The 18,038-nt window shown below is 40.7% G+C and overlaps 1 protein-coding gene across 1 annotated transcript; it reads right to left on the reverse strand.

Annotated features, from left to right (window-relative positions):
• Positions 1-5,996: 5,996 nt before the first annotated feature.
• Positions 5,997-17,732, reverse strand: NUDT15 (nudix hydrolase 15). Its single transcript, XM_081214487.1, has 3 exons — positions 17,046-17,732; positions 12,116-12,312; positions 5,997-8,486 (listed from the first exon to the last, which is right to left on the reverse strand). Exons 1-3 carry the CDS (start codon positions 17,201-17,203, stop codon positions 8,326-8,328), a joined length of 516 nt encoding a protein of 171 aa, XP_081070613.1. The 5' UTR covers positions 17,204-17,732; the 3' UTR covers positions 5,997-8,325.
• Positions 17,733-18,038: the final 306 nt, after the last annotated feature.

The following is an 18,038-nucleotide window of genomic DNA, read 5'->3' on the forward strand; positions in this document are numbered from 1 at the left end:
AGCTGATCTCCCTGTGCTATGCGGCTGCTTCCCACTATCTATCTACCTTACGTTTGGTAGTGTATACACGTCCATGCCTCTCTTTCGCTTTGTCACAGCTTACCCTTCCCCCTCCCCATATCCTCAAGTCCCTTCTCAAGTAGGTCTGTGTCTTTATTCCTGTTTTACCCCTAGGTTCTTCATGACTTTTTTTTTTCTTAAATTCCATATATATGTGTTAGCATATGGTATTTGTCTTTCTCTTTCTGACTGACTTCGCTCTGTGTGACAGACTCTAGGTCTATCCTCCAAGGCTACTCTGTTTCTATTTCAGACTCTAGCTCCTCTCTCCCTACACCTATAGAAACAGCTCTCCTTTATGTCCCTCCAAATGCCTGGAACACAATTTGCATTCCCTTCTCTGAGTATGCTCAGCACTACTTGTCTTGTTCCAGCCCAGAACAAGGACTAGTTAAGAACTACTAGAAGGTCAATTTTTCACTCAACCAGCACACACTGGGCATTTAGTACTCCCAGTCACCACTGGCTGCTGTGTGTATAATACAGTCTCCAGCCTGAAGTTTACTTTCCCTGGGGAGGCAAGCAATCAACAGAACACAGCATGGCATGTGCTGCAGTTCACAGGCACTGAACCAAGCCCAAGACTGCAAATAATCAACGGTGGTGTTCAGCCACAGTAAATACCCCGAGAGTCACACCTGATCCCTGAAATGTGGACATGTTTCCTCTTCATTCATACAAACAGTGCTTATGCAAACTATGCACTATAAACGAGCACCTATTTTCAGCCATTTTTAAGGAGAAGGCTGATTTGGGAGCATTTTATCTGCAGAATCTATTCACAAATGCTTTGGGAGTGAATTCAACCCATTAGAAATTAAACCAAGTTATACAAGAAGGCAAAAGTAGATGACTTTAGAAGAACACAAGTGTCACATATCACTTAAGCCTACAGCCTAATTCAAAAGCCACCACTGAAAAACTGCAGTAGAAATAGTGTAAGGCGTGGTATGTGAAAGTCAGCCTGGTTGAGTCTAGAAAGCTTCACAGAGGAAGGGACCCTTGAAGTGCAGTATGAAAAATTGGTAAGGTTTTGTTGAGGCAGACTGAGGGTGGGAGTGACATTCAGTTCACAGGAGCTGCAGACACACTGGCGAAGTACCCTTGAGGAAGCACAAAGAAATACACCTGGAATGTAGTAGAGTGAAAAAGTGATGTGGATATGGTGGGAAAGTTACTACAGAGAAATTAGGAAAGACCTTGCATGTCAAGTTAAGGATTTTTCATACAAGCAATGGGGAACTTCTCAAGAAGTTTGGGAAGACAAGAGACATGACCAAATTTACGATTCTGAGAAGTCATTCTAGGAGTACTGTCAAAGCTAAGTCAGAGGGTTAAGATGGTAAATTTTATGTTGTGTATTTTACCTCAATCAATCAATCAGTCTGAGGGTACAGCTGCAGGAACAGGAGAGATGATGATGAAGGACCTGGACCAGGGGAGAGGCAACCAGGACAATGTGATGAGGATGGATCCAAGAGACGTGAAAGAAACAGGATGCACACGACAGAGACTGCTTTATGTGGGGAAAAGGAAACTAATCTGAGCAAGTAAGCAGATGATAAAGGCATTCCCTTCGAGGAATACAAGAGGAAATTCAGTTTGTAATGTATCAGGTGAGAAGGACAGAGAAAATCTCACCTAGAGATGACTGGTGTGTGACTGGTGTGTGATCTGGAGTTTAGGAAAAAGGTTTGAGCTAAAGATAATGTTGTTTGGGGAGCCATCAGACGATAGGTGGAAAGTGAATCTGTAAAGAAAAACAGAAGAATAGAGGACAGAATACCAAGTCAGACTGAACCTGGTGATAACCTTGGCTTGCTGGCTACTTTGTTCTGTTTGCCCATAAACTGTTCTGGTAAATAAAATAAGGAGTGATATAACTTAGTGCATACAAAGCTATTAAGCGACACTATGCAGAAAGCCAAATACTTAAACATTTTAAACATAAAAATGGGGGGAAATCTAGAATGGGAATTTGGCATTAAGGAAGTGTGATAGATTCAATTTACAGTGTAAATATTAAGCATCTACCACAATATTTGGCACAGAGTAGATGCAAATTAAATGTTTATGGAGGGCCTAACTTATGTATTCAATTTCTTGAGGTACATAAAATGGAAAGCTTGGTACACACCTCTCAGTCAATGCCTCCTGTTATTTTTAATTTGCATTTTTCACAAGTGCTACTCAAGTGCAACACTGATTTCTAAGTACAACATAAATAATTTAAAAATTACAGAGAAGCAGCATCAATATATGATTGAGTTTATGTTGGAAGACTTTGTTTCGTCCCTTACAGATGACTCCCTGAGCTCTCCTTCTCCACGATCCCTAAATGATCCCTGATGCCCCCAAGAAGAGAATATTTCATCTGAAGGAATATTTGCCTTATTTGGAAAGCTGGCAGTCCAGATAACAAAGAACTGCCTCTTCCAAGTGGATCTCAGGGAGGCTGAATTCACACCATGCTCCGCTGGGCAGACCTCTGCTCGGATGTTGTGAGGGTCGGTGTAGGAGCCCTTGCCTATCTTGGGATAGAGGACACGTTGGGGCTTGATTTAGCAAATACATGAAGAGCTGCTTCAGACTTGCCAGTATCGTGGCAGAGTGAGGCATAGACATTTCATGAGAATACTGCTAGGAGTCAGTGTTAGTTTTTTCAATTAAAGGCAATTCTCAAAACATTTAAGAATTAACTGCTTACTTAAAGAGCTCTAAATCCTGCTCTGGTCATTCACTCTTTTAGAGAAATATTTACAGAGTGATTATTGGATGCCACTGAGCATGCTGGGTGCCGAGTAAGTGCAATCCCGCTCTAACATGAAACTTAGCGTTTTACTTTTTACTATAAATAAGGGCCCAGGTTGGTTTTTTTCTTTTCATTGAAATAGACCTTCATGTCTAATTTGGTGAATTTAAAACAAACAAATGGAAAACCTCACAAGCTCCTAATGCGTTTGTCTACTAAAAATTGAAAAGTAGCAGATACAGAAAAAACTCCTCAGGTTTGTGATAAGTTTCTGAAACTATAAAACACCTGCTTGGATAAGTACTGGCATAAAGACATACCTCAATGAACTCCCAATCAACTATACTTGGGATAAAGCCATGGAGGAGTTTCATCTACAAGGCTGCCTGGGTTCTTCTTATCAAGCCTCCCATGTCTATCATTTAGGGAGAAGCCAGGGACAAACAGGGATTAAGTCAGTTGAGGAAGGGAGTAAAACTAATGCGCAAGCAACAGAAGGATATGGAGTAATCAAACAGGAGTAAGAAAAACTGTGAAATTCATTAGTTCAAGGAATATACACTAATTTCACTTGAGCTCCTCTCATACTCTTAAAAAAGTCTGTTAAAATAAAATAGAAAATGAGATTTGTAAATGGTAAACTATACAACGTGCACATATAACTTTGAAAAAGTAAGCAATTAAGAAAACAACTTTAGGGACTTGCCTGGTGGTCCAGTGGTTAAGAATCTGCCTTCCAATGCAGGGGACGCAGGTTCAATCCCTGGTTGGGGAACTAAGATCCCACATGCCGCAGGGCAACTAAGCCCGTGCACCGCAGCAAAAGATCCCGCATGCCACAATGAAGATCCTGTGTGCTGCTACTAAGACCTGACACAGCCAAATAAATAAATATTTAAAAAAAAACAACTTTAAAAATGATCTTCATTCACTGAAGAAAGATTCTTTTGTAACACGTATTACAACAGTATTTGAGTCTGTTGAAAGGGCAAAATTCAAATGTAACCAGCTTTAGGAGAAGCAAGGGATTTTACAGAAACGGGCTCATAAAGAAAAGGATGTGAGTTCATGGTCTAATCCAGCAGTTCTCAAACTTTTGGGTTTTGGATCCCGTTACACTCTTAAAAATTACTAAGGACCTAAAGACTCAACACAAAAACTATTAGAACAGATAAATGAATTCAGCAAGGTAGCAGGATACAAGATTAATATACATAAATCTGTTGCATTTCTTTACACTAACAATGAAATATCAGAAAGTGAAAAAACAATCCCTTTTAAAATTGTGCAAAAAAACCCACCTAGGAATAACCCTAAGGAGGTGAGAGACTTATATGCTAAGAACTATAAAACATTGATAAATGAAACTGAAGACGATTCCAAAAAAAATGGAAAGATACCCCATGCTCTTGGATTGGAAGAATATTAAAGTGGCCATACTACCCAAAGAAATCTACAGATTTAATGCAATCTGTATCAAATAACTCAAGCATTTTTCACAGAACCTGAACAAATAATCCTAAAATTTATATGGAACCACAAAAGACCCAGAATTGCCAAAGCAATCCTGAGGAAAAAGAACAAGCTGGACGCATAACCTTCCCAGACTTCAGACAATACTAGAGTATCAAAACAGCGTGGTACTGGCACAGAAACAGACATATGGATCAATGGAGCAGAACAGAGAGTGCAGAAATGAACCCGCACACCTATGGTCAGTTAATCTTCCACAAAGGAGGCAAGAATATACAACGGAGAAAAGAGTCTCCCTTCAGCAAGTGGTGTTGGAAAAGTTGGAAAGCAGCAATGTAAATCAATGAAGTTAGAACACTCCCTCTCACCATACACAAAAATAAACTCAAAATGGCTTAAAGACTTAAATAAGACACGACACCATAAAACTCCTTGAAGAGGACATAGGCAAAACTCTCTGACAGAAACTGTACCAATGTTTTCTTAGATTGGCTTCCCAAGGCAAAAGAAATAAAAGCAAAAATAAGCAAATGGGACCTAATCAAACTTATAAGCTTTTGCACAGCAAAGGAAACCATAAACAAAAGGACAACCTACAGAATGGGAGAAAATATTTGCAAATGATGTGACCAACAAGGGCTTGATTTCCAAAATATACAAACAGCTCATATAGCTCAATATCAAAAAAACAACCCAATCAAAAAATGGGCAGAAGACCTAAACACACATTTCTCCAAAGAAAACATACAGATGGCCAAGAGGCATATGAAAAGATGTTTAACATCACTAATTATTAGAGAAATGCAAATCAAAACTACAATGAGGTATCACCTCACACCAGTCAAAATGGCCATCATCAAAAAGTCTACAAATAATAAATGCTGAGGAGGGTGTGGAGAAAAGGGAACCCTCCTACACTGTCGGTGGGAATGTACATTGGTGCAGAAACTATGGAGAACAATATGGAGGTTCCTTAAAAAACTGAAAATAGAACTACCATATGACCCAGCAATCCCACTTCTGGGCAGATATCCAGAAAAGATGAAAATGAATTTAAAAAGATACACACACCCCAATGTTCATAGCAGCACTATTTACAATAGCCAAGACATGAAAGCAACCTAAGTGTCCATCCACAGACGAATGGATAAAGAAGATGTGGCACATATGTACAATGGAATATTACTCAACCATAAAAAGGAATGAAATAATGCCATTTGCAGCAACACGGACGGACCTAGAGATTATCATACCAACTGAAGTAAGTCATATGATATCACTAATATGTAGAATCTAAAAAAATGATACAAATGAACTTATTTACAAAACAGAAACAGAGACTCACAAACATAGAAAAAAAACATACGATTACCAAGGGGGAGAGGGAGGGGAGGGATAAATTAGGAGTTTGGGATTAACAAATACACACTATTAGATATAAAATAAACAACAAGGACCTACTGTATAGCACAGGGAACTATACTCAGTATCTTGTAATAACCTATAACAGAAAACAATCTGAAAAGGAATGTGTGTACGTGTGTGTGTGTGTGTATTAATATATATCTGAATCACTTTGCTGTATACCTGAAACACAACATTGTAAACAACTATACTTCATTTAAAAAAAAATTACTAAGGACCCCAAAGAGTTCTTGTTTTTATAGGATTTTACCTAGTGATAGGACCATATTAGGAATTAAAACCAAGAAATTTTAAGAATTCTTTTATTAATTTATTTACAAATAACAAAAACCCATAACTCAAAACAGTTATATGTTAACATAATTTTTATAAAAAATATAGCTATTTTTCTTAAAAAAAAAAAAAGCAAAAGAACCAGTGAGAAGAGTGGCACTGTTTTACATTTTTGTCGATTTCTTTCACATCTAGCTTAATAGAAGAGAGCTAGACTCTCATATCTGCTTTGCATTCAGTCTGCTACAGTATCACACAACATGCAAATTCCTCCGTACACTCAGGAAAGAATGAGAATGAAAAAAAGCAAATGAAGTCTTCGTATGACAAAAACAGCTTTAACCCTGAGGACCCTTGAAAGGGTCTTGAGGACTTCCCCGGGCCACACTTTGAGATCCACTGCCCTAGTCTAATCGCATTTTACACATAAGGAAGCTGAATCTCAGAGAGATCGATCAACTGAGATCCCAAATGACAGGGCCTGTTAATGATGGGATACAGATGCTGGATGGTTTGTCTCACTTCCCTTGCTTTAGGTTCTCAATCGGAAACCTGGGAAATACACCCTAAAGACCTGTCATGTTTGCTCTAGTTGCAGGGACTGTCACAATATATTACCAAAATTTTTTTTGATTTAAATAAAACAAAAGAGGAAAATCAACAAATGTGATAAATTCTGCAACAGGCATAGTGTGTTAGCACCTGAATTAGGTTCTCTATTAGAACTGAAACACTAAGACAAATTCTGCACTCTCCTCCACGCACACTGGTAATGACAAACAGCACAGTCAAACCACAGAGTAATACGGAAAGCAGAATTACCACAACATCACCATTTATCACACTTTCTGAGTCTGAAATACAATTCATAACACAATCCCTGAAAATTTTTCACGAGTACAGGCTGAAAGGGTATTAGGTATATTAAGAGACTACAAATAAATTACTGGCAATCATGTGGGACTTTTCAGCTAAAATGGAGTTGTTCTGAAATGTAGATATTTTTCATTCTTTTACAGGACCTATTTTGCCTTTTATGTATGGGTTGGCCAAAAAGTTCCTTTGGTTTTTTGGGTAAAAATAAAAGACACATTTTTCATTTTCACCAAGAACTTCATTGAACAACGTATTCACCCTTTTGTTCCACTACCTTCTGCCATTTTTCAGGCAACTTCATAATTCCATCTTCCCAAAACTTTTTATCTTTTTGAGCAAAGAACTGTTCCAGGTGCCTTTTACAGTCTTCCAGGGAATTGAAATTTTTTCCATTAAGAGAATTTTGTAAAGACCGAAATAAATGGAAATCCGAAGGTGCAATGTCTGGTGAATACGGTGGAGGAATCAGAACTTCCCAGCCAAGCTGTAACAGTTTCTGCCTGGTCATCAAAGAAACATGTGGTCTTGTGGTATCCTGATGGAAGATTATATGTTTTCTGTTGACTAATTCTGGACGCTTTTCGTCGAGTGCTGCTTTCAGTTGATCTAACTGGGAGCAGTACTTATTGGAATTAATCGTTTGGTTTTCCGGAAGGAGCTCATAATAGAGGACTCCCTTCCAATCCCACCATATACACAACATCACTTTCTTTGGATGAAGACTGGCCTTTGGTGTGCTTGGTGGTGGTTCATTTCGCTTCCCCCATGATCTCTTCCGTTCCACGTTATTGTACAGTATCCATTTTTCATTGCCCATCACAATTTGTTTTAAAAATGGAACGTTTTCATTACGTTTCAGTAGAGAATCGCATGCGGAAATACGGTCAAGAAGGTTTTTTTCGCTTAACTTATGTGGAACCCAAACATCAAAGCGATTCATGTAACCAAGCTGGTGCAAATGATTTTCAACGCTTGATTTGGATATTTTGAGTATGTCCGCTATCTCCCGAGTGGTATAACGTCGATTGCTCTCAATTAATGTCTCGATTCGATCGCTATCAACTTCAACTGGTCTACCTGACCGTGGAGCATCGTCCAGCGAGAAATCTCCAGCACGAAACTTCGCAAACCACTTTTGACACGTTCGCTCAGTCACAGCACCTTCTCCATACACTGCACAAATCTTTTTTTGCGTTTCAGTTGCATTTTTACCTTTCTTGAAATAATCAAGCATAATATGCCGAAAATGTTGCTTTTTTTCTTCCATCTTCTATACTAAAATGGCTACACAAAAGTTCACCAATTTTGATGTGTTTTTTTAAATACACGCTGATATGACAGCTGTCACAATACAATCCAACAAAATTGTTTCGAATGAAGTTAAACACAACTAAGCACTACTAGAGCCATCTTACGGGAAAACCGGACGAACTTTTTTTTTTTTGGCTAACCCATTAAAAAAAAAATCAGGGAGTCTCCTTGTTCACCTCTAGGTGATTTCCTTTGTATCCTACCAGATGATCCAAATCTTCTTTAAATGGATCGTAGCCTTGTTCCTTTAAACAACGTAGTGCCCAGAAAAGCTGATCCAGGGGAGGAAATTCTTCCCAAGGAACCCACTCCCAACCTAGAAAAGAAAGGTATCAAAGCAATTTCTTTAGGTGAAAGGAAACAAAGGATATTTATTTTGGCAAGTTAACCTATACTAAGAAAAATTAATTAAATTTAAAAATGATTTGCTACTAATGAAGTGCAATAGTGATGCTATGCATTAGCTTGGCTATACAAACATAATTTGCATTTAGAATGAAGATCTTAAGAAGGGAATGATGATCATTTAAAACATGCTGTTATCTGAATATGAAGCCAAGTTTACAAAGGCCACATTGTGGTAAAACCCAGATTTAATACCATTCAATTTTCATTTAAATATCTGGTTAAACAAGACTCACAGAATTTTATATATTGCATTGATACTACAAGTTAAACTACATTAAAATAAGCCAGTTTCCTCACCTACAAAATAAGGTAGATTACAAAATTTCTAAGCTATCCTCCATTTCTTAAAAAAGTAATGGAAGCTGTACAGAGAATAAAAAGTATTCTCTGTGCTGTGGTATATTTTAGATAGAAAGACAAGAATGGAAGGAGCTGTCTTCTTAAAAATCCACTGAAATGTGAAAGATTTAACAGTGTCTATTAATTGTAAAGTACATGAAATCCTAGAAAAATATTCTAGGGGGTGGTGTTTTCTTTGATGATTTAAATGTAAATAACATGAAAGCACAGATGCCCGTGACAGGTGAATGTTTAAATATTATGATAATAATACAGAAATATAATAATTATTAGAACTCCATGTTCTAAATTAGTTTATGATTACATGCATATATCTATGTGTAAGTACTGTTTATTCCCTTCAGTATTTGTCTGCCTATAAAATACAGGTACGTAATTTCACTCCGGCAAGGCGGGGGACAAAGAATCCATGAAATTGGAATAAGCTGCAGAAAGGCTGATCAGCACCTGTGGTGAGAGAGAGAGAGAGAGAGAGAGAGAGACAGAGAGACAGAGAGAGACAGAGAGAGACAGAGAGAGAAGGGGAGAGAAAGAGAGAGGGAGAGGAGGAGGGGGAGGGAGACACTCACAATGTGCTGCAAGATGCTCAATTAACTGAGTCTCAAGAGAGCTGAAGTAAAGTTTATCCTAGGGGCCCCCTAGAAAACGAAGCATCTGGATAATGCTTCTAAGTATAAACAGGTGGCTGGAGGAAACTGAAGCAGGCAACCCAGATCCAGGACCTGATGAACATGGGGCAGAGACTGCATGCTTATATTATAAAAAACGAAGACCCCCAAGTGCCTGCACCTTGGCCAGGTTATCAGCTCCCCCAGTGAACCTGGTACAATCCTGCCTCCCACTTCTTAAGGCATGAATAATTTTTGTTGTACCCTAGGCCAGCTGAAGGCCTTTGTGTACTTTCTGTGTGTTTCTTTGTGTGACATCGTGATATAAGAAATAGGTATTTGGTCTTTATCTCTGTTTCTTGGCGGGGTTCCTAAAATCTGTGTAATTTCCCGAGTGATAGGGATCAGAGGAGCATCTTTTGTTTCCATAATAAGCTCCTTTCAACCAATGCTGAGTTTATGCTAATGAGATGGCTGGTGGCTGGGGACCCCTAGAGAGTTTCAGGATGGGGGCTGGTGACCAGAAAGACCCAGGCGTGATCACAGGGTTGGAACTTTCAGCCCACCTCTCACCCCACACTCCACCTTAGGGGTGGAAAGAGGGGCTGGAGACTGAGTTAACAGCCAATGGACATTGATTTAACCAATCACAGTAATAATAATCCCGTTACATAGGAACCTCCATAAAAACTCTACACAGCTGGGTTCAGAGAGTTTCCAAGTTGAACACATCGAGGTGCTGGGAGGGTGGCACATCCAGAGAGGGCATGAAAGTCCCGTGCCCCCTCCCCAGACCTGGCCCTACCTCTCTCATTTGGCTGTTCCTGAGCTGTACCCTTTAAAACAAACCGGTAATGTGAGGAGAGTGTTTTCCTTCATTCTGTGGAACATTCTAGCAAATTACTGAAGAGGGGGGTTGTGGGAGCCTCGATTTATAGCCAGGCCGTCAGAAGTACAGGAGGCCTGGATGGAAATGGGGGCAGTCTCACGGGACTGAGCTCTTTAACTTTTCGGATCCAAGTAGACAGTGTAAGAATTGAACTGAATTATAGGACACTCAACTGATGTCTGGAGAGTTGGAGAATTAGTGTGAGGAAAAAAGTCCACACATTTGGTATCAGAAGTGTTGTGAGTAAAAACAGTTCAGACTTTGCTAGCTTATTTTAAAGGATTCCAAGTAGTTACCTATTTTATAAAAAATCTTATATGACTCAACGGGCCTTCGGGTAGAACATGCCCTTCTGTTCATTCAATCAAGTCAGTCTGTAAAACACTTCAGACATGACTTATTCATTCTAGTAATGTCACTTCCTTCAGGCTCTGCATAGAAGCCCTCCCTGACCACCCCACCTGACACAACACCCATGCATCACTGTCTTTACACAGCTTTATTTTTATTCTTACTCCTATCATTACTATCATAAAATATCTGCTAATTTGTTGCCTTTCCCCCCAGATATAATGTAAAGTCCAGGAGGGCAGGGACTTTGTTTTAAACACCACTTTTTCTTTAGTGCTTAGAACAATGTCTGGCACACAGTACTCAGCAAGTATTTGTGAATGAAAAGATTTTTGCTATTAGAGGAGAAATTAAACGTTTAGAGGAGTGATCCTACATGAGACCACTTGGATAAGGTTTCTTATGGCAAATAATATATTGAATAAGTTTGATATTTTACTCTTTAGTTCCTTTTATCATGCAGGTGTTTTTTTTTTTTTTTTTTGTGGTACGCGGGCCTCTCACTGTTGTGGCCTCTCCCGTTGCGGGGCACAGGCTCCGGACGCGCAGCCTCAGCGGTCATGGCTCACGGGCCCAGCCGCTCCGCGGCATGTGGGATCTTCCCGGACCGGGGCACAAACCCGTGTCCCTTGCATCGGCAGGTGGACTCTGAACCACTGCTCCACCAGGGAGCCCGAATCATGCAGTTTTATGAAATTTGAAGAGAGATGATACATGCAAAGCCCTAAGAACAATGCTTAGTACACAGTAAATAACAGAATATCAGTTATTGTCATTAAAGCTTTCAGAGCACTCAATTCAACACAGAAGGTAACAGCTAAGTGTTTTGTTAGGTTAAGCATTCTCTATAAAAGAAAGTTTTACCTCTCTTGCACAGGTGAGAAAAGTGAGGAAGGCACGTTAAATGTTTTGCTTAAAAATCACAGTGTGAAACAAAATTAAACACAACAATAAAACTAACATTTACTGAGTACTTACTGTGTTCACTAGGCCAGGCCCGTTGTATGTATTAACTCATTTTATCCTTACAACAAAGCATCTGAAGTACGTATTATTGTCACAAGTGAGAAAAGACGCCCAGAGACCTAAATAACTTGTCCAAGGTTACAAACCTCTAAGTAGAAGAACCAGGATGCGAACCAAGTAGTCTGGCTCTAGGCCCAGTTCTCTTTCCTGTCCTGTCCTTATGTATCCAGGATTTAAGTAGATTTACATTCTAACTGAAGTATAATTATATTCTAATCTAATTCTCTTCCTATGGCAACATAATGTAATCTTCCTTCAGACCTTATACTCTCATAGAAAATGCATTATTTATAGTTCTCTTACTTTCATTTTTCTCAGGCTCTACATTCTTTGGTTCTGAATCATGAGTCACATCCACCTCTCCTTTCATTAAAATAGTGACATAATGGTAATTCTCTTCCTCAATGAAAGAATTCACAACCGAGGCAAAGCGAACATTTTTCAGGTGAAGAGCTGCTTCTTCCCAGGTTTCCCTTTGAGCACATTCTTCCCAGCTTTCACTGAAAAACAGAAACACACCACCGTGTTCAATTCTATTTATGCATTTTTTTTTGCCATGAAATTCCTGGCTAGAAATTCCTAGTGTAAAGCAAAAAGAGCTGTAATTGGTTCACGCTTTACAACAATAAATCAACAACCCTCCTTTGACACTCTGTTTATCCTATATCAAGTATCTGAAGACCAAAAGGACTTCATATTGAACAAAAAAATGAACATTTAGCCAATTCAGCACTAGTTCATGTGCCTGGGAGCAGCATGCAACCAGGAGGTGGTTTAATACGTCAGTTAAGAGCACAGCTTTGGAGTCAACTAGACCTGGGTTTGAGTTCAAAGTCCATTATTTTCCACCTTAGACAAGTAAGAAGATAATGCTACTTTCTCACGGGGTTGTGTTAAGTGTATCAAGAAGTGGACACTGTCTTTTCTGAAGGCTCAGAAGGCTCAAAATTGAGGGCAATAGGCAACAGGCATTCATGAACTATTAAAATACACTGATGTGAGTAGTTCATCTTCAACGTATGATCCATAATAACTAGATATTGACAAAAACGCTGATATTCCAAAAGTTACAAAAACCTGTATATAAATTAAAACATTTCACTGCAGTTTTCATACATGAGACAAGATTAAAAATATATAATATCTCCCTTTAGAAACTGTTCCAAATGAAATTTTATACAATCAGATAAAATATGAGTATTGAATGAAAACAAATATTATTAAAAGAAATCATTAGTGTGATTCAGTTTTTCTAAAGTCATTTCATATGCACTTTAGATTAAACTTCCAAATATTTATGAAGCACTTTAGTGTGATATTCAGCAAAAAAGAATACTGTTTCTCTATCTTTTCTACCTTGAATATTTTTGTATCTCTAATTATCTAAACTACCGTCACTACCCAGTCTACGTAAGAAGACAGATCTTTGGGAGGGAGGAGAGCTGTGCGTTTTCAGCCTGCAGGAACGTTCCTCTTCCTCCTGATGAGGGGCCACCTCTGCCTCGAAACCAAGTGGGAGGCCCTCCAAGAGAATTAGTCACAGAGACTGGGTGAGACTCTCAAGAAGGAGGTACTGGCATGTTACTCCCCAGTTAAAGACTGAGCTGGGGAACCTCATGGGTCTACCCCAGTGCATCAGAGCAGAGGTGTAGGAAGGAAAGAGCTCTTGGGTTAATCTGAAATGTATCCCGTGGTGTTTAGGGATGCACGTGAATACACAAGGTGATGCTCATTCCCACTTTAGGAATTTGGAAGGCAGGAGAGTGGCTAAAGCAGCCCACGATGGCTGAGCAGAGAAAATGGGCAGCAGTGAAAGCATCCTTCCCAACGTGTGTTTCCTTTGGGCCAAGCAGATGCTACAAGAGACTGCTGGGGGCCCCATCAGAAAGAAAATGTAGCGTGGTGTGCTAACAGCAGGAGCTGGTGGCCAGCGTCACAAAAAGTCAGTCACCTATGTCAGGGAACTGTGCAGTGTAGAAATCCTTGTAGGACTTCCAACCAACCAATAAACACACCCTAAGAAAGAGAGCACACAGACTTCCCTGGTGGCGCAGTGGTTAAGAATCCACCTGCCAATGCAGGGGACACGGGTTGGATCCCTGGTCCGGGAAGATCCCACATGCCTCACAGCAACTAAGCCCGTGCGCCACAACTACTGAACCTGTGCTCTAGAGCCCGTGAGTCACAACTACTGAAGCCCGCGCACCACAACGAAGACCAGCCCCCGCTTGCTGCAACTAGAGAAAACCCGCGCGCAGCAACAAAGACCCAGTGCGGCCAAAAATAAATAAATTTTAAAAAAGAAAGAAAGAAAGAAAGAGAGCACGCCTGTGAATACTGCACCCAGAGGGCACATAACATAGGTCACAGCAGCACCACTCAGGTAAAAGTTTTGCTCCCTCCCCTCGTTCCTCAACACACCAGAAAAAGAAACCAGAAACAGTGAGAAGAGAAGGAGGTAGAGAAAGCAAAACAATGGCCCACACCTCCTTCCCCCACTACAAAGGAAAGCTAAATGCCTGGAAGAGGATCATAATAACCAAAATATGATTTACTTTTATAATCAAGTGAAAGTGAGACAGGCTGGGACTGGGACCCTTTACTGCAGTGCTTGCACCTGGACTAACATCTCCTCTCCTTGAACAACAGAATACAAAGAAACTCTAAGGGACGACGAAAACTAACTGCACCCATGTACAGCTGGGGCAAACTGTGAACAAAGATACAAAAAGGCCAAAACCCAACTGCCACTTTTGAGGCGTCAGGAGCAAAACCAGGGTACCACACACGACACAGGCACCCGGCACCACCAAGAGGGTGGAGAGATCACCTAAGCCACCCCTCCAGCCCAAAGCACCTATCCACTCCCACCCTCACCCCGTTTAAGGGACCAGCTCGCCTGCCTCAGACAGTGAGCAAGGGCACCTGTTACTTGTTCCCTCTCATGGCGTAGCATGAGTCCCAATAAAGTCTTGCCTGAATTCCTGTCTGACGTCTTATCAATTTCTACTGATTAAAGAGTTCAAGAACCCAGGTTGGTAACAAGAGCAAAACAATTGAATTTGCAGAAAACGTCATGGAGAAGCAGAGAAGGGAAAGACAAATCATATTTGAAGACAATGAAAAGAGAAAATAAAGCCACTTCCTTCCTGTTGGTTTCCCATCGATTTAGCCCACTCTGTTTACCAGTTACACAAAGATAAGTGAAAGCACACCTGTGAAGAGCTTAGCATAACACCTAGCACTTAGTAAAAAGGTCATTAAAGTACAATTTTGGCCATTATCATTCAGTATGAGTCAAGACTCCAATACTGTCTTGTGTTACTGTTAGGATAGCTATCTCGAACCACTACTCTAGAAATTACACATTCTAAATAGTGCTTAATTTGTGATCGAACTTTGGCTAATGCTCCCCCGCCCCCCAAACTGACAAAGTACAATATGGTGTGCTTGTCTGGGCAATTTGATTCTTAATCTAGGCATTTTATTATTTATTAAGTGATAGCTTATCTTACTTATCTAAAAACGAGGAACTTATTGATGCTTTTAAAAATTCTGAAGACCATTTAAACAATTCCCTGTGCTAGAAGATAAGAATTTCATATTCTATAAAGATCTAAGTCTGATTAAAAGGCACTAGGATCAAGTCTCTACTTCTAACAACCATTTTATAAGAAATACGTGAATTAGAAGAATATAGTCATAATGTGAGAAATTCAAATGACCCATATTCAACATGGCATAGGTGAAAGGGGAGGGCGGGTACTGCTTGATTAAGAGACTTAAAAAATGTATCAATCACATGCAACATGTGCCCTCCCTTTCATCTGAATTGGTACAAAACATTAAAATACATTTTCAAGATGACTGCAGAAAATGGTACAGACTGGGTGACAGATGCTATAAAATATTTTAAGGTTTGAAAATGGTATGGTGGTTACTTCTTTTTAAAAGCCTATTACAGATAGATACTGAATTACTTAGGGGTGGTGTAATAAGATGCCTGCTTTCCTTTAAAATAGTTTAGAAAACAAGGGGTGTGTGTGTGTCTGTTTGCCGGGAGGGAGGAGCAGTAAAGACGAAACAAGAACAAACTGAGTAATGGGTACATGAGGATTCACTGACTATTCTATTTTTATGTATGTTTGAAACTTTCTATACAAAAGGAAAAACAAGCTCTGTGTCTTGAACGCTTTATTCTCACTTTGAGATAGTTCATTTACCAGAGCGCTTGCACCTGGACAAAAGGTAGAGGCTAAAAAAATAACTGCACGCATGCGCAGTTGGGGCAATAATAAACAAGCTATAAAAAGGCCACAAACCAACTGCCATTTCAGAGCTGCTGAGAGCAAAGCGGGGTACCACGCGTGATTCCCACACACACCAAGGGGTTAGGCGGGCCACCTAAGCTGCGCCTCCTGCACAGCCCGCAGATCCATCCCTATTCTCACCCCATTTAAGGAATCAGCCCACCACCACGTCCCCTCCAGGGGAGCCGAGAAAGGGCATCTGTGTCTTGTTCTCGCTCCCTCTTGCTATAGCACAAGCCCCAATAAAACTTCGCCTAAATTCCTCATCTGGCATCTTATCAATTTCTATTGATTAAAGAGTCCAAGAGTCTGAGTGAATCCACCTTCTAGCACAATCTCAGCCTTTTTTTACCCTTGTGTAGAACTAACTTTCTTTGTCGGTCTGACACATCATCAAACCACAATATGCCAACGCAGAGAGGGGGGACCTTAAGGAGTACATCATCTAACTTCCCCATTTTAAAAAGAGAGAAACTGAGGCCCAGAGTTTCAGTCGCCCATTCGCTTGGTTAGAGCGCAACTAAACTTACTGGAGCAGGAAACACGGAACATATCCATGTGCGTTTAAATCACCAGCAAACCGTGCAAAAGCCTTAACTGACAGAACTACATTGACCGCGGCCTATAAACACCAACTTCCGGTCTCTCAAGTGCGAGCAGTAAGAAAAACACAACTCACCAGCCAACTCCCAGCCGCGCCAGGTCTCGCGAGGAGCTGATGGCGCAGGCGCAGCTCACACGGGAACGAGGAAATCTCTCCTTCAGCCATACCCAGCGCAGTGCCCCCTCCCGGCCCGAGAGGAGAAAAGAGGAACGCGCGAGAAAGGACGCAGCGTCGGCGCGCACGCACAGACTCACGCAAGGAGCGAGGTCGTCCTTCCCGTGCACGTCCTGCTTTCCTCGTCCGCCAGGCGGCTGCTTACCCGAACTCCAAGTGGCCCCCGGGAAGTTGGAATTTGCCGGCTCCAAATGACCCTTTCCTCCTCCCCAGGAGGACGCAGCGAGGATGCCTGCAGCTGGTCACCACTACTCCTACCCCGACTCCTGGGCGTCGCCCCCGCGCCTCCGCACTGGCCGTCATAGCGCGAGAGGAGCTCGCGGGCCGCGGCCGGAAGTGACGTTCTCTATGCCCCGCCCCCGGGGCCGCCGCCAATCTCCCTGAGCAGGTGAGGGACCGTAAATCACTGTGGGATCCCCCGGGCTTCCGCGGCTTTTGCTTTGTGCTTGGTGTCTCTCTCGCCTCTACGGGTCCAAATTTGTGAAGGTTGTTTCCTCCCGAGAGACTATGTGTCCAGAGTTCGGCTTTAACTAATGCTGTTTACTGTTGCGCTTTCAACATTCATTATTTATCTACTCTCAGATTCCTCCATGCACTTAACCAGCCACCTACTTTTATAAACCTCTGTGTCTTTGCACATCTTTTTTTTTAAAATAAATGAGCTTCACCACAGTAAACTCATTCCACTATAGCTCAAATCAGTGTGGTACCGGAGCAAGGACAAATACTATAGAAATATCCTGGTATGAATAACTGAGTATTAACAAATCATGGGAAGAAAAGCACTAATCAGTTATGCTGGGACGAATTAGTTACCTATTTAGGAGGAAAAATAGACGCTGTTCCAGTTGTTTGCATGCCATGCACCAACAAAAAAATCCCAACTGAATTAGAGTTGTAATTTAGTTGTAAAACAAACTAAAAACAAATGACTGGTTTCTGGTTGGAGACTTAAAAAAAATTAATGTAAATTAAGTTTTACTTCTAAAATAATGTGCACATAATTTTTAAAAGTCAAATGGTACGAAAACTGTAAGAAGAACAACCTTACTTTCTAGTCATGTTTCCATTCACTTTTTTTTTTTTTTTTTTTTTTTGCGGTACTCGGGCCTCTCACTGTTGTGGCCTCTCCCGTTGC

The sequence above is a fragment of the Mesoplodon bidens genome (assembly GCF_964165515.1).
Source record: "Mesoplodon bidens genome assembly, chromosome: 17".
Lineage (NCBI taxonomy): Eukaryota > Metazoa > Chordata > Mammalia > Artiodactyla > Ziphiidae > Mesoplodon > Mesoplodon bidens.

What these genes read in the sequence shown, in the direction of transcription:
- NUDT15 (XM_081214487.1), bottom strand. Translation starts at nt 17,203, where the DNA reads ATGACGGCCAGTGCGGAGGCGCGGGGGCGACGCCCAGGAGTCGGGGTA. An exon ending in GGGGGCCACTTGGAGTTCGG is followed by an intron (nt 12,313 to 17,045) that starts GTAAGCAGCCGC and finishes TCTGTTTTTCAG; the next exon opens with TGAAAGCTGGGAAGAATGTG. An exon ending in AGAGCCTGAGAAAAATGAAA is followed by an intron (nt 8,487 to 12,115) that starts GTAAGAGAACTA and finishes TTTCTTTTCTAG; the next exon opens with GTTGGGAGTGGGTTCCTTGG.